This window comes from Phodopus roborovskii, unplaced genomic scaffold, assembly GCF_943737965.1.
Source record: "Phodopus roborovskii unplaced genomic scaffold, PHOROB, whole genome shotgun sequence".
NCBI lineage: Eukaryota > Metazoa > Chordata > Mammalia > Rodentia > Cricetidae > Phodopus > Phodopus roborovskii.
Window position 1 is genome coordinate 14,709,833 of NW_026125281.1, and position 12,653 is coordinate 14,722,485.

Consider the following 12,653-nt stretch of genomic DNA (forward strand, 5'->3'; position numbering starts at 1 on the left):
GTCAGAGGGTGAGAGGAAAAAAGGATGTGCAGAATGACTAAAAGGCATGGAGAGAAGGAAGGAGAGAAACATACATAAACATAAAATCTGCATAATTTCTTAAATGACACCCATAACTCCAAGGACATTGGGTTTGTGGATGGGAGCCTTCTGTGTCCACTCTGCTGAAGACGTTCATGTACTCTGGTAGGAAAGCTAAGAGGCTGGTCTAATGGGCCTAGCCTGCATCATAAAGAACCCAAGCCTGAGCCCAGGCCCTGGTACAGCTCCATGGCTCTCAGCAATCCCACACAGGTGGTGGCCACATGTTCCATCGGTTATGAGTAGATCTGGGTGTGCTAATGCCTGCTTTGTGTTAGGAGTATGACTCAAAGCAGCACACAGCATCTTGAACATAGCTAGTTCTACCTTGTTTCTTTTAGAATAGCTTTTCTTCCATCAACTTCCCAGAAAGGGAAGTAGAAAGAGACCATGTGGTCCAAGACGAGATGGTGAAGGTGTGAATAAACTGTGTTCATACAAATAACGTTTAATGGTTGAGCCTCAGATGTTCTTTAAAAGGGCCCACTAGAACTCCATGCACACACCATTGGCAGACATTAGAGACAGTGTGTTCTGAATGAAGCAAGCTGAGTATAAAGAACAGTCTCTTTGGGGATGGTCAGGTAAGGTGGGACTGTGGGAGAGCAGTTTCCACTTGTCAGAAACACATCCAGCATCTTGAGGAGCCAAGAGTGGGAGTGTTTTCTAGCAGTCGGGTGTTGTTTGAGCAAGGGTGGCCATTGCCGAGCAATGACTGGTAATGGCAGGGACACACAGGGAACAGGCTGAGTCAAGAAGCTATGAAGACAAAATGAAGGGAGCTTAGTAAAAGTAAAGCGGGTGTCCCAGCACATGGCTAATGGTAATTTATAAAACTCTGACTTCCAACAGGGCGGTTACAGGGATAGCAGTGTCTTGCAATGGCTCTTCGGTCTTTACCACATCACAAGGTACGTTTTCCCACCTGAGAAGCTATTTAGCTGCAATCAGTGTCTGAGCTTTACTGTACTGGCATGTGCAGTAAGGTTATAACATGACAGTGTATTCATATATTAATAATGTACCTGTGCCTTACTGACTTAGAACTGTACCTTACTGATACATTAGAATTTGGCTGTGCTGGTCTAAAAAAAAAAAAAAAAAAAAAAAAAAAAACAGCGAAATTCATCTCTTGCTGCAGATATGTCTTCCTGGAGGTCTGTCTGTCATTAATTGAAGTGTGATTTCGTGTCAGGATCACCAGTTCCAACAAAGCTAGTGGCTGTTTTTCATGACGCTACTGCTCTTTAGTCCTAGATGAGTACAGGAGACTGTAGTTCCTGTCTGTCACGTTTATAATGATGCGCTAGAGAAGTTCCTCAGGGTAGCTGAACCACTGTGGCCCCATTCTGTTGCTGTGGTATGTATGCTACCTGTAGCATTTCATTCTTTTCTCCTCACATACCACCTTGGATCCCATAAAGTAGAATCTTTCCAAACGTCTACAAAACGATTGTGTAGGAAGGGTTACATGCGGGACCCTACACTGGGCATGTCAGGAGGAAGCCATTTGAGTTTTACTAATTTCTAGCCACTGTGTTTATCCATTAAGCAACCAACAAACACTCAGGTCTTTTAAACCAGTGGTTATGACTCCTTTGGGATGGAATGACCCTTTCACAGGGGTCACATAACACATACCCTGCATGTAGGAGATTTACATTATGCTTTGTAACAGTAGCAAAATTACAGTTATGGAGTAGCAACAAAATAGTGTTGTGCATGGGGTTCACCTCAACATGAGGAACTGAACTAAAGGGCTGCAGCATTGGGAAGGTTGAATACCATTGAGCTAGTGGTTTGTAGGGTTAGTCCGGCATGGTTTGTCAAATCTTCACATCTTTGCACTCACGTGACCTTGTAAACCATGAGTTCTGACCATCAAGGCTTCAGATCTCCCCCAGCTTATGAATTGTACCACTTTGTGAGTTTGCAAAGTAAAAGAATGCGTTTTTGTTAATGTCAAACACTAGTAGTTTTGTTTTAATTTAAATTTCTAGAGTTTATATTTTTATGCTTTGTGTTACTGGTTTGTACGCATTCTAATATTTGCCTTGAGGTTAAATTTCTCGCTCCGATTCACGGTTATCCGCACCTGTCTTTAACCCGGTGATTTCTAGTGCTGGGAGAGTAGCGTTGGTTTTCAGAAAAGTGTCTTAGCTGCTTTATGCTTCTGTAATGCTTCTGTAAATGGTCAAACTGTCTTTAGTAGACTTGGTGGTGAGACTAAGAACTGCCTAACAGGGTCAAAAGCAAATTGGGTTGTTGTTCCAAGATTAATGACACCCTGAAAGGAACAGTCAAGGTCAAGTGCTGTGTGTTTTGTCTTTTGTGTTTGTTTCCAAGTCAGCGCTAAGGAAAGTCCTACTGTTCGTGAGTTTTTAGGAATTCTGTTGCCACGATTAGGTTGAAATGTGAAGTTTTACTGTAGAGCAGAATTTTATTAAAAGCCCGTTCTGACAGTTATCATGTTGGATATTTGGGAAGTAGGTTACTGCATTATAGAATATCTGTCCTTAGCAACATTAAGTTGTGGATCTTGGGATTTGTTTGTGGTGCTGGAGGTCATAATCATGGCTTTGACCCCAGCGTAGTATGTGTTCACTGAGCCTCTGCTCTGGGTTTTTAACAGTGTGTGTTGGTGAACTTGGACAATGTCTATCAGTCCAGAAAATTAAACATTTGGGTATTTTCACCCTGCATTATTATTCTTTCATAAGCCAGTGGTTCCCCAGCCAGTGCACACGCTTGACTGGCATCTGACCTGCTGAGGGAATAGAAATGTTTGACTGGAATCTGTGGCTCCATCACGGTTTCTGTAGCCCTGCTGTCATCCAGTTTGTTATCTTTAACTCTGCCTTTCTTTCCCATTCCAGCTCAGCTTTGCTCCATCTCTTTATAAAACACTAGTGTGTGGGGGGAGGGGGAGGCGGAGCTCAGGATTCTGTACCTACTTTAGGCACAAAACATTTTCCTTCCTCAGTAAAAAAAAAGAAAATAAAACTAAAACTAGTCCTCATCTATAAATAATGCAGAAAAAAATGTCACTCCAAAATACCTCTATTGCCAACATCTTTGTTTTCTTAAAATTAAAATTGGGCCTGGAGAGATGGCCCAGTTTTTAAAAATACTACTCTTTAGAGAACATGGGTGTGGTTCCAGCACACTTGTTAGTTTATAACCATCGAGAACTCCAGTTCCAGGGGACCCAACACCTTCTTTCTGGTCTTTGCTGGCAGCTGGCATGCGTGGGGTACACATAAATGCAGGGGAAACAAAAAAATAACAACAAAAACAAAAACTTATATGCACACTCACACGCCTGAAAATCTTTTTTAAAGAGATAAAATTTGTTTTAATACTAAGAGTTCTGCCTCCCTCCTCTATATCTTTTCCACACTTGAGCGTGGGGCTTCCCTGTGCCTGCAGGCCCACAGAAAGGTCAGTGGTAAACCGTGTCTGCGCTGGGCTTCTGCGATTTCAGCTGACCTGTCATGAACGTATAGTCACAGAATCCTAATGGTGGCCAGGTCTCCAATCCCTGCACACACTCAGTTTTCCGTGGAGTGACCCTGACTTCTACCCTCCAAGTGTAAGTAGGGCAGCTGACTTTGGCAACTATAATGCTTTGGGAGACATTCACCTCTGTTCTTACTCTTAGATTCCACTCTGAAGATGTTTTCTAAAGAATCCAAAATGCTGCAACGAAGTGTATCATTTTCAAATATGGTAAGTTCATCTTATCAGTGTTATTAGAAAACACGTGCGACCAGGAAGATTGAGCCCGATTAGGAATAGAAAACAGGAAAGAGAAAGAGAGAGAGAACATAAAAAAAAAAAAAAAAAAAGAAAGAAACCCATGTAGCTTGGGATGTAATTCCATGCTTGAGTGTTTGCCTAGTAGACCCTGGCTCCTCGATGTGGATTGGGGACAAAGAGAGCCCTTCAGCTGTATGGGAGCCCAAGAAGCATCAGGCTGGGTCACAGTATTTCTGACAAATTTGAGCATTTAGGAGAAAGGCATATACCTGGACTTAGCAACTCTAAACCCTGGGTAGTTATGAGGAAAGCCACCATAGAAAGAATCTAATTTACTATTTATTGCAAGTCATTAATATCAAATCTCTTGTATTTCAGGCTTTATCATCTTGTTTACTTTTGCCAGGAGATACCACTGTCATAAGTTCTTCATGGGATAACAATGTGTATGTGTCTGTGCCTGCTGCTATGTAATTAATTCCTCGTGCTTAGTGGCTGCCTCACATGTGGAACTGAGGGATAAGAGGACCTTCCACTAGAGGATACATATTAGAGATGAGGACAGTATCACTGGGTTCAAATATCATTATTTTAATGTAATAGTTTCTCCAATTAGAATCTGATTTTTTTCTAACTTTTAAACTCAGGTGAAATGTAGCTAAGACAGATTCGGAAATAATCTAATTTAAAATTCAAATGTTGAATATTTTTCCCTTAATAAGAACAAGCAATTTGTAATTCTAGTAATCATTAGTAGTTTAGAAATAATGTTTGTTTCTTAAATGCATGTTTAAGAATCTTAAAATTAAGCTTGGCTATTATTTTAACAGTTGTTGCTATCTTTTAGCTATTTTTATTCCATAGCATTTGGAAGACGTCAAGACACATTGATGGGACATGATGATGCTGTCAGTAAGATCTGTTGGCATAATGACAGGCTATATTCTGCATCTTGGGACTCTACCGTAAAGGTTTGTATATACTTTTTAACTGAAAAATATTTGATCATAAAATATTGTGGGCCATTCAGCTTACTAGCAATATGTTCAGGATGTAAATGATATATAAGGATACATTATTATTATTCTATTTTCTTAAAGTTTATGTGCTGTGCATTTCCTCCAAATAGCGTTTTTATTCTTTGATAGTTTTACACATGCATATGATGTATCTTGGTCATACCCAACACAATTGCCCCTCCTTTTGACTCTCACAGTACTTCCTCCTCGAATGTTGAAATCCTCCTCCTCTTTTTTTTTTTTTTTTTTTTTTTTTTTTTTTTAAATCAGATTTCAGTTAGTGTTGCCTTCATGCAGCATGGATGTAGGCCATCCACAGGAACTTGAGTAGCCTATTAGAAGTCACAGCTCTGAAGGAAAATGACACCCCTTACCCAACAAGTTGTCAATAACTGCTTAACTAGGGACAGAGCTTCATGAGGGCTTCTCCTATCCATGATGAAATGTTGTGGAAGTCTTATGCAGGTAGCATAAGAACTTAGGAAGTAAGTTCATGAGCGCAATAGCCATGGCATATCCAGAAGACATTTCATAGCGCTCTCCCCATCCTACAGACGATTGATAGAATGTCCATGAAGAACTGAGAGATCAACAGTCACGTACTCTTAGCACTTTTGACCAATTAGGAGTGTCTACACTGACTCTTTCCTACCGCAGGAAGCAGCTTCCCTGACCACGGTTGAGAGCAGCGCCCATCCATGCAGCTACACATAAATATGTAGATAGCAGATTGGCAAATGTGACCATTCAGCAAAACAGCAGTAATAGGCTTTCGCCTAAGGCCTAGGACTTCTCCAGCCATGGGCTTTGACTGGGTTTATAGAACAAGATGTGGATTCCTTCCTGTGGAGTAGACTTCAGATCCACTTGGAAAGCCATTATTGTATACAGCAAGCACATTTTGATTGCCATGTCAGTCTAATAGCATGCAGACCCGCAGTTTGATAAATCCACTCATGAGCTACACCCACCACTGTGGTTGACACTTGCCTGCAGGGAAGAAATGTCCAGGTCAGTTCCAGCTTGATTTTTTAGTTCCTTCAATACACATGCATTGTGTCTTCAATAGCAGGGTTTGTCTCACTGTGTCTTTCTGCAGTGTGTTTACCCAGGTGTTCAGAGACAGAATCAGAGCCTTCTTGCTGACTGCAGACAAAGACTAGAGCCCTCCTAGTTGACCGTTAATCCTAACAGTGTGTTATGTTGAGGAATCATTGAAAGATCAGTGTGTTTAAATGTGAAACACGAATCCACATATTCTCAGTTTCTGCACCTTCTCTTCAGACTCCCTGGTGCTTTTCCCATACAGACCGCTCCAGTGCTCTTTACCTTAGGTTTCCTGCTTGATTCTATGTACATGAAAGAAACAAAAACCATTATGTTTTTTTTTTTTTTTTTTGCAGAGCTTGTCGGAATTCTTTTCCCAACCTTATAGATAATACTATACATAATAGTATAATATGGGATTTGGTTACCTACTTCTTGAAACACTAGACACGGCAACACTTGTACATTCAACATCACCTTGATTCACACAGTGCTTAAACCAAACAGCAACACATTCAAGGGATGTAGACAGAGACATGTGTGTGCCTGTAGGGAGAAAGCCCATGGGGAGATGCTGGACCTATCCCAGCCTTCACTGGCAGACATGCTGGATGGGAATCTTTTGCAAATGTGTGGAGAATTTTGTATTACACCTTACAAATTCCTTCTGCAATATGCTCTGTCCTAGGTGTGGTCCGGTGTTCCTGCGGAAATGCCAGGCACCAAAAGACACCAGTTTGACTTGCTGGCTGAGCTGGAACATGATGTCAGTGTGAGTCTAACAGCAAAGCTCTAGGTCCAGAGTGGGGGGGGGGTTAAGAACTTGGATTTGTGTACATTTTTCCCTCCATTTACTTTTGCATATTAACGATTATAGGCCAGCTCTTTGGCTGATCCTGTTAGGTATTTGATTCTGCCTTCTTGTCTACCTCTAATTGGTTTGTTTGCACATTTACCTGAGAGAATTAGCTTCTGTCCCAGTTAATTTTCAAAATGTCAGTTCTAAGATGGGACCATATGCTTTCATGCTGTCTGACCTAGAAGGTTCCAGAGATACCCATCCCCAAACTGAGAACACTGACAAGCTGTCTGGGATGGCCAAGAATGCACAGCCTAGCAGCACACCCAAAGTAGAACTTGTTCCTGGTGGCTTATTGAGTCATTGCTATGTCTTAGGCTGTAGTATACAGTACTGCCTTTGCCCAGAACCTGTGAATTGGTGCTGAGTTTTCATGGCCTTCAAATTATGAAGTTGAAGACACTCAATATGCAACGCAATATTGTATTCCAATGGAGAGATCTTTCATTTTACAGAACCTTCAAATAGTCATGGATCAGCCCTTCTTCAAGTAGTTTGGCACCTTAGTATGATTTATTATTCCAAGTTAACGTTTGAACTTATATTTTTAATTGAAATAGAATTATATCACCTTCTCGCCTCCATTCCCTTCCTTCAGTCCCTCCCACCTAATGTCCCTTGAGCCCCCTACCAAGTCCGATAGCCTCTTTTTTTTATTATTGTTACATACGCGTATGTGTGTATGCACAGATATACATACATATATGTACAGCCTGCTGAGTCTGCTTTTGTTGGTGGTGTATAGATGGTTTCAAGGCTGACTACTCTGCATCGAACAATAAGAAAGCTCATTCCTGGGAAAGGTTAATCTCCTTCTCCTGGTAGTCATGAATTGCCTAGTTCCTTGTCTAGTTGTGAGACCCTGTGAAATTTCCCCTTTTCCACATTAGCATGTCCATTGACATTGTCACTGTTCCAGTCTTGTCTATGTAGCCTATTTCACAGCTGACTCCTGGCATTCTGATGCTTACATTCTATCTGCCCACTCTTCTCCATGTTCCTTGAGCCACAGATGCAGGAGCTGTGGTGCAGATGTACGCACTGGAATTGGGCTCCCCTCAATTTGTTAACCTCTGCAGTGTCCAGTTGTGGTTTTCCATAATGGTCTCCATTTGCTTTAAACAGAGTCTTCTTTGATTAGGGGCGGTTAACTACTCTTATCTGTGGGTGTAAGAACAAGGTTTAGCAAAGTGCTGGTAGTAGATTATTGTCTAAAGTCTTAGACCTCACTAGTCTCTAGATGCTGGCTAAGTTAGGAATGTACCAGGAATGCTTCCTTCCTGTTCAGTGACATTAAGTGCAATTAGATAGTTGTTGGTTGCCTCTGGTATGTGAGTGCCACTTACTGTGCTTCCGTACATACCATACCATGCTGGGAATTGTCTTGGTTCCTGGGTGTTAGAGCCGGATAAGACTGTTTAATGGCTGCTTGCCCCTAGCAACGTGCATAGTAATTAATTCCTGGAACCATGGAAGCTAGACCACAGAAAAGAGGCTTTCAGGTCAGATCCAGCTCAAGTCATCTGAGTTCTGTGTCCTCAGGAATAAGAGCCCAGCCTCAACTCATCAGAGGCAACCAAGAGCTGTATCAATAGTCTATATTTGTTTGGGGAGGCCATCTGAACTACCATGACCATTCAGTAGGCAATTTCTCACGCCCAGTACCAGAGAATTTGTTAGTATATGATTCTTGTGGGGAGCACTGTCAGCCCAGGGGTTTAACTTCTTATGTGTGTGTGCATATGTATTGTGTATAACTTTATGTCAATATAAAGCACTATGACTCCTTGAGGCATTATCAATTTTCTAACAACTTTGGTGCTACCCTCCCTGTCTTTTCTGAATTGATCTCCCCCAGCTGGAGCCCCCTCCTCATTATTCCGTTTTCTACTTCACCTGTACCTGCTATTCCCCCCTCTCCCCACACACCTGTGGTCCCTTCATATACGCTCTTGGTTTCTGGGTTGTCTACTCACGTTTGGAGCTGGGAACTGCGATGAGAAAGGACATGGGACATCAGTCTCTCTGGGTCCGGGTTTCCTCACTCAGTATCATCTTTTTTGGCTCCATCTATTTGCCTGAAAGTTTCATTTTTGGGTACAGTATTGCATTGTATACCATTGCGTCACATTTTCACTCCCCACTTAATTATCTGTTGCATGCTCAAGTTGTTTCCACTCCTTAGCTAGTGTGAACAGGGTAGTAATGGATATGGCTGAGCAAATACCTGTGGAATAGGATGTTGAGTCCCTTGCATTATTTCTCAGTTTCTTTTGATCCTCCATACGTTTTTCCAGAGTGGCTGCACCAATTTGCATCCCCACCCACAATGAAGGAAGGCCCCTTTGTCTTAACAAACTCTCAGCATTTGTTGTCAACTGTTTTGTCGATCTTAGCCACTCTGATTGGGGTCAGGTGAAATCTCAAAGTAGTTTGAATTTTCATTTCCCTAACTGCTAAGAATGATGAACACCTTTTGAGGTATTTTTAGCTACTTTTACTTCTTCTATTGAGAACTTGGTTTAGATCCCTAGCCCATTTTTTCAATTGGGTCATTTATTTCCTTGACTCTTTGGGATTTTTTGTTTTGTTTTTTGCTTTGTTTTACTTCCTTGTTTCCCGTGGGGATTAATTCTCTCCTATCCTGTGGGTTTCTTCTTCAACTAGCTGTTTTTTTTTTTTTTTTTTTTTTAGCTATTTGGAAGCTTTTTAGTTTTGTGAAGTCCTCCTTGTCAATTGCTTGCCTTAAGTCCTTGGCAAACCGAGTTGTGCTTAAAAAGTCCTTTCTTATACTTACATGGTACTGAACACTGCCTGTGGTTTCCTCTAGCATCTTTACATTGTCCTGGATTTAAAACTGAGGTCTTTGACCCACTTGGATATATATGGGTGTGATTTCATTCTTCTGCATATTGACATCCAGTTTTGCCAGTACCATTTCTAGAAAATGCTATCTTTTATCCAGGATTTGTTTTTTGCCTTTATATCAAATAATCAGATGATGGTAGTTATGAATCCTCATATTTGGGTCTTTCCTTTTATTTCTTTGGCCCACATGCCTATTTTTGTTTCAGTACCATGTTGTTTAATTACAAGTCTGGAATTACAATCTCTCCTGTATTATTCGTTTTGCTCAGGGTTGCTTTAACTATCTGGAGTCTGTTCTGATTCCACTTGAATTTTAGGGTTCTTTCTTTTCTTGTGAAGAATGTTGTGAAATTGCATTGAATGTGTAAATTGCTTTTGGTAAGATGGTCATTTTCACAATACTGATCCTTGAACATGGGTATTGTCAGGAGCGGTCTTTGTGGGGCTGCAATCTGAGCCAGCCAAGCAGCCCCAAGTCTGTACCTGAGGGGGGGGTGTGTGGATGAGGGAAAGGCTAGCTAAGGACAGAATAAAGGTCAGGAGAGCAAATCAGTCAATACCTGTACCTGAGTGGGGGAGTGTGGATGAGGGAAAGGCTAGCTAAGGACAGACAGAATAAAGGTCAGGAGAGCAAATCAGTCAATACTAAAAAGCCATGAGTTTATTTTTCACCACTCTTATTCACTATAACCAAAAGGGGTAACACAGTATGTGTACGGAACAGACTTGTCTTCCTCACTTGCTCTAAGGGTTCAGTAACCACACCTTAGCTCCAACTTCTTGTTCCCTAGCCTTAAGGTCAGGAGTAGCCACACCTCAGACTCAACTTCTCCTTCCTTAGCCTTGACAGTCTAAAGTAGCCACACCATTGACCTTTAGGTCTTATGACTTACTGACCACTTTGAACTCTCTGCCCTTGTGCCAAGATGGAGTGCAGCCATCTTTATGGACACCCACAGGTTGTCTTTTCATTTTCTAGTGTCTTTGTCAAACTTTCTTTGGAGATTTGAAGTTTCCGCTGCAGAGGTCTTTTACTTCCTTGGTTAAGTTTATCCAAAGATATTTTATTGAGTTTGATGCTATTTTAAGTGGAAAGGTACCCATAATCTTTCTCAGTGTGTTTGTTGATGTATAGAAAGCTTTTTCTAAGTTGATTTTGTTCTCGGCCACTTTGCTGAAATGGTAGTTTCTCCAAGTTTATAGTCGAATTTCTGAGATCTCTTATGTACAGTATCAGATCAAATCGGGGTAATTTGACTTCTTTTCCGACTTTTTAATTTTCTTCTCTTGCCTTATTGCTCAGAGCTTCTCGCACTGGATTGAAAAGGAGTGGAGGTGGTGGGCAGCCCGGTTTTCTTCCTGATTATGAGACCAAGGGTCTATCCATCTTGTTTATCTTCTCAAAGAACAAGCTCTTAAATTCATTGATTTTTTTTTTATATTTTTTTTCTATTTAATTTCTGATTTAATTTTTATTATTTACTAGCCACTTGGTTTGTTCTTGTTTTTCTAAATTCTTGAGTTGCATCATTAAGTCATTTATTTATGCTTTCTGGCTTTTTAATGTAGGCACTGAAAAATATAAATTTCCCTCATATGATTATTTTCAGTGTCTCAGAGGTTTTGTTGTAATGTGTTTCATTTTCATTTGTTTTCAAGAATATCTTATTTCTTGGTCTGGAGAGATGGCTAGCCATTAAAGGCTAGGCTCACAACCAAAAATATAAGAAAATTTTATTTCTTTATGATTTCTTCTTTGACCCAATCATCATTGAGTACTGAGTTGCTTAATCTCCATGAGTCTATATACTTACTAGACTTTTATTTGCTATTGACTTTGTTTTCTTACATAATGGTTACATAGGATACATGGGATTATTTCAAAGGTTTGCTTTGTGTTCCAGCATGTTGTCTGTTTTAGAAAAGCTTCCAGGTAGTATTTAATATTTTGGAGAAATATTCTGTAGATGTTAGGATCATACGAAGTAAGATAATATTTAATTCTGATGTGTCTTTTTTTTTTTTTTTTTTTTTTTTTTTTTGTCCAAATGACCTATTTGGTGGGTTGTTAAAAATCATCTACTATGATTGTGTGTTAATCTATGTTTAATTCCATTATTAGGTTTGTTTTTTAATCCATCAATATTTAGTTATTATCAGAAGGTATGTGTTGATTGCCCTCAATTTGATTCTGTTTTTCTGATTGGTGTTTTTAGTTGCTTGTCCTTCATTAAATTAGGCTTCATTTTTTTCTTTCTAGTCACTTAGCTGTGCATATTTCTCTCCTCAGAATATTGTTTCCAGTATTCTGTTTCGCATTTTGTTGTTTCTTTCTTGTTCCTAGATATGTTTTTTCTAAGGCTGTTTGGGCCATGGAAGTTTTTCTTTCTCTTCCAACTGTGGCTGACGTTGGGTATAGTAGTCTTTTTGAGACAATTTTAGGCTATTTGAAAACAAGATGACAACCCCCATTATTATTTCATATACTTGTATTTTTTAGCATACTTAGAATATTATGTCATTTTAAAATAAATGGTCTTTGACAAGATAATACTAAAATATAATGCAATCATAATAGTTGTACCAGCACACAGTAAAGTTTAATTTTTCTTATTGTGAGTGGATAATTTAAGGATCCTGGAAAAGTCATAGTTAACGAGAAATCTGAGTTAATTATCATTATTTTTTCTTAGGTCAATACCATCAATTTAAATGCTGTAAGCACACTGTTAGTTTCTGGCACCAAAGACGGCATGGTGAATATTTGGGACCTCACTACAGCAACATTATTACACCAGATTTCATGCCATTCAGGGACAGTATGTGATGCTGCTTTTAGCCCAGGTAAGCATTATCCTTTTGACATAGAACACGTAAGCTCAGCTAGAAGTCTGAAATTAAAAATTAAAGGAACACTCCTTACTAACAGGAGGTTTTGCCTATAGCTAAGGCTGGTTCATGTCTGGATGTATATTCTTTTGGTTCTGGTAACTTATAAGTTGGATATTGCTTTTAATTCC

The 12,653-nt window shown here is 40.0% G+C and overlaps 1 protein-coding gene across 1 annotated transcript in view; it reads left to right on the forward strand.

Moving 5' to 3' along the window:
- Nsmaf (neutral sphingomyelinase activation associated factor) overlaps positions 1-12,653 on the forward strand; it is a 50,703-nt gene that overhangs the window by 35,962 nt on the left and 2,088 nt on the right. The window contains exons 23-28 of the mRNA XM_051197411.1: positions 934-992; positions 3,743-3,810; positions 4,219-4,286; positions 4,688-4,811; positions 6,595-6,678; positions 12,327-12,477. Coding sequence (XP_051053368.1) covers positions 934-992; positions 3,743-3,810; positions 4,219-4,286; positions 4,688-4,811; positions 6,595-6,678; positions 12,327-12,477 — 554 coding nt within the window. The remainder of the gene's footprint in view (positions 1-933; positions 993-3,742; positions 3,811-4,218; positions 4,287-4,687; positions 4,812-6,594; positions 6,679-12,326; positions 12,478-12,653) is intronic.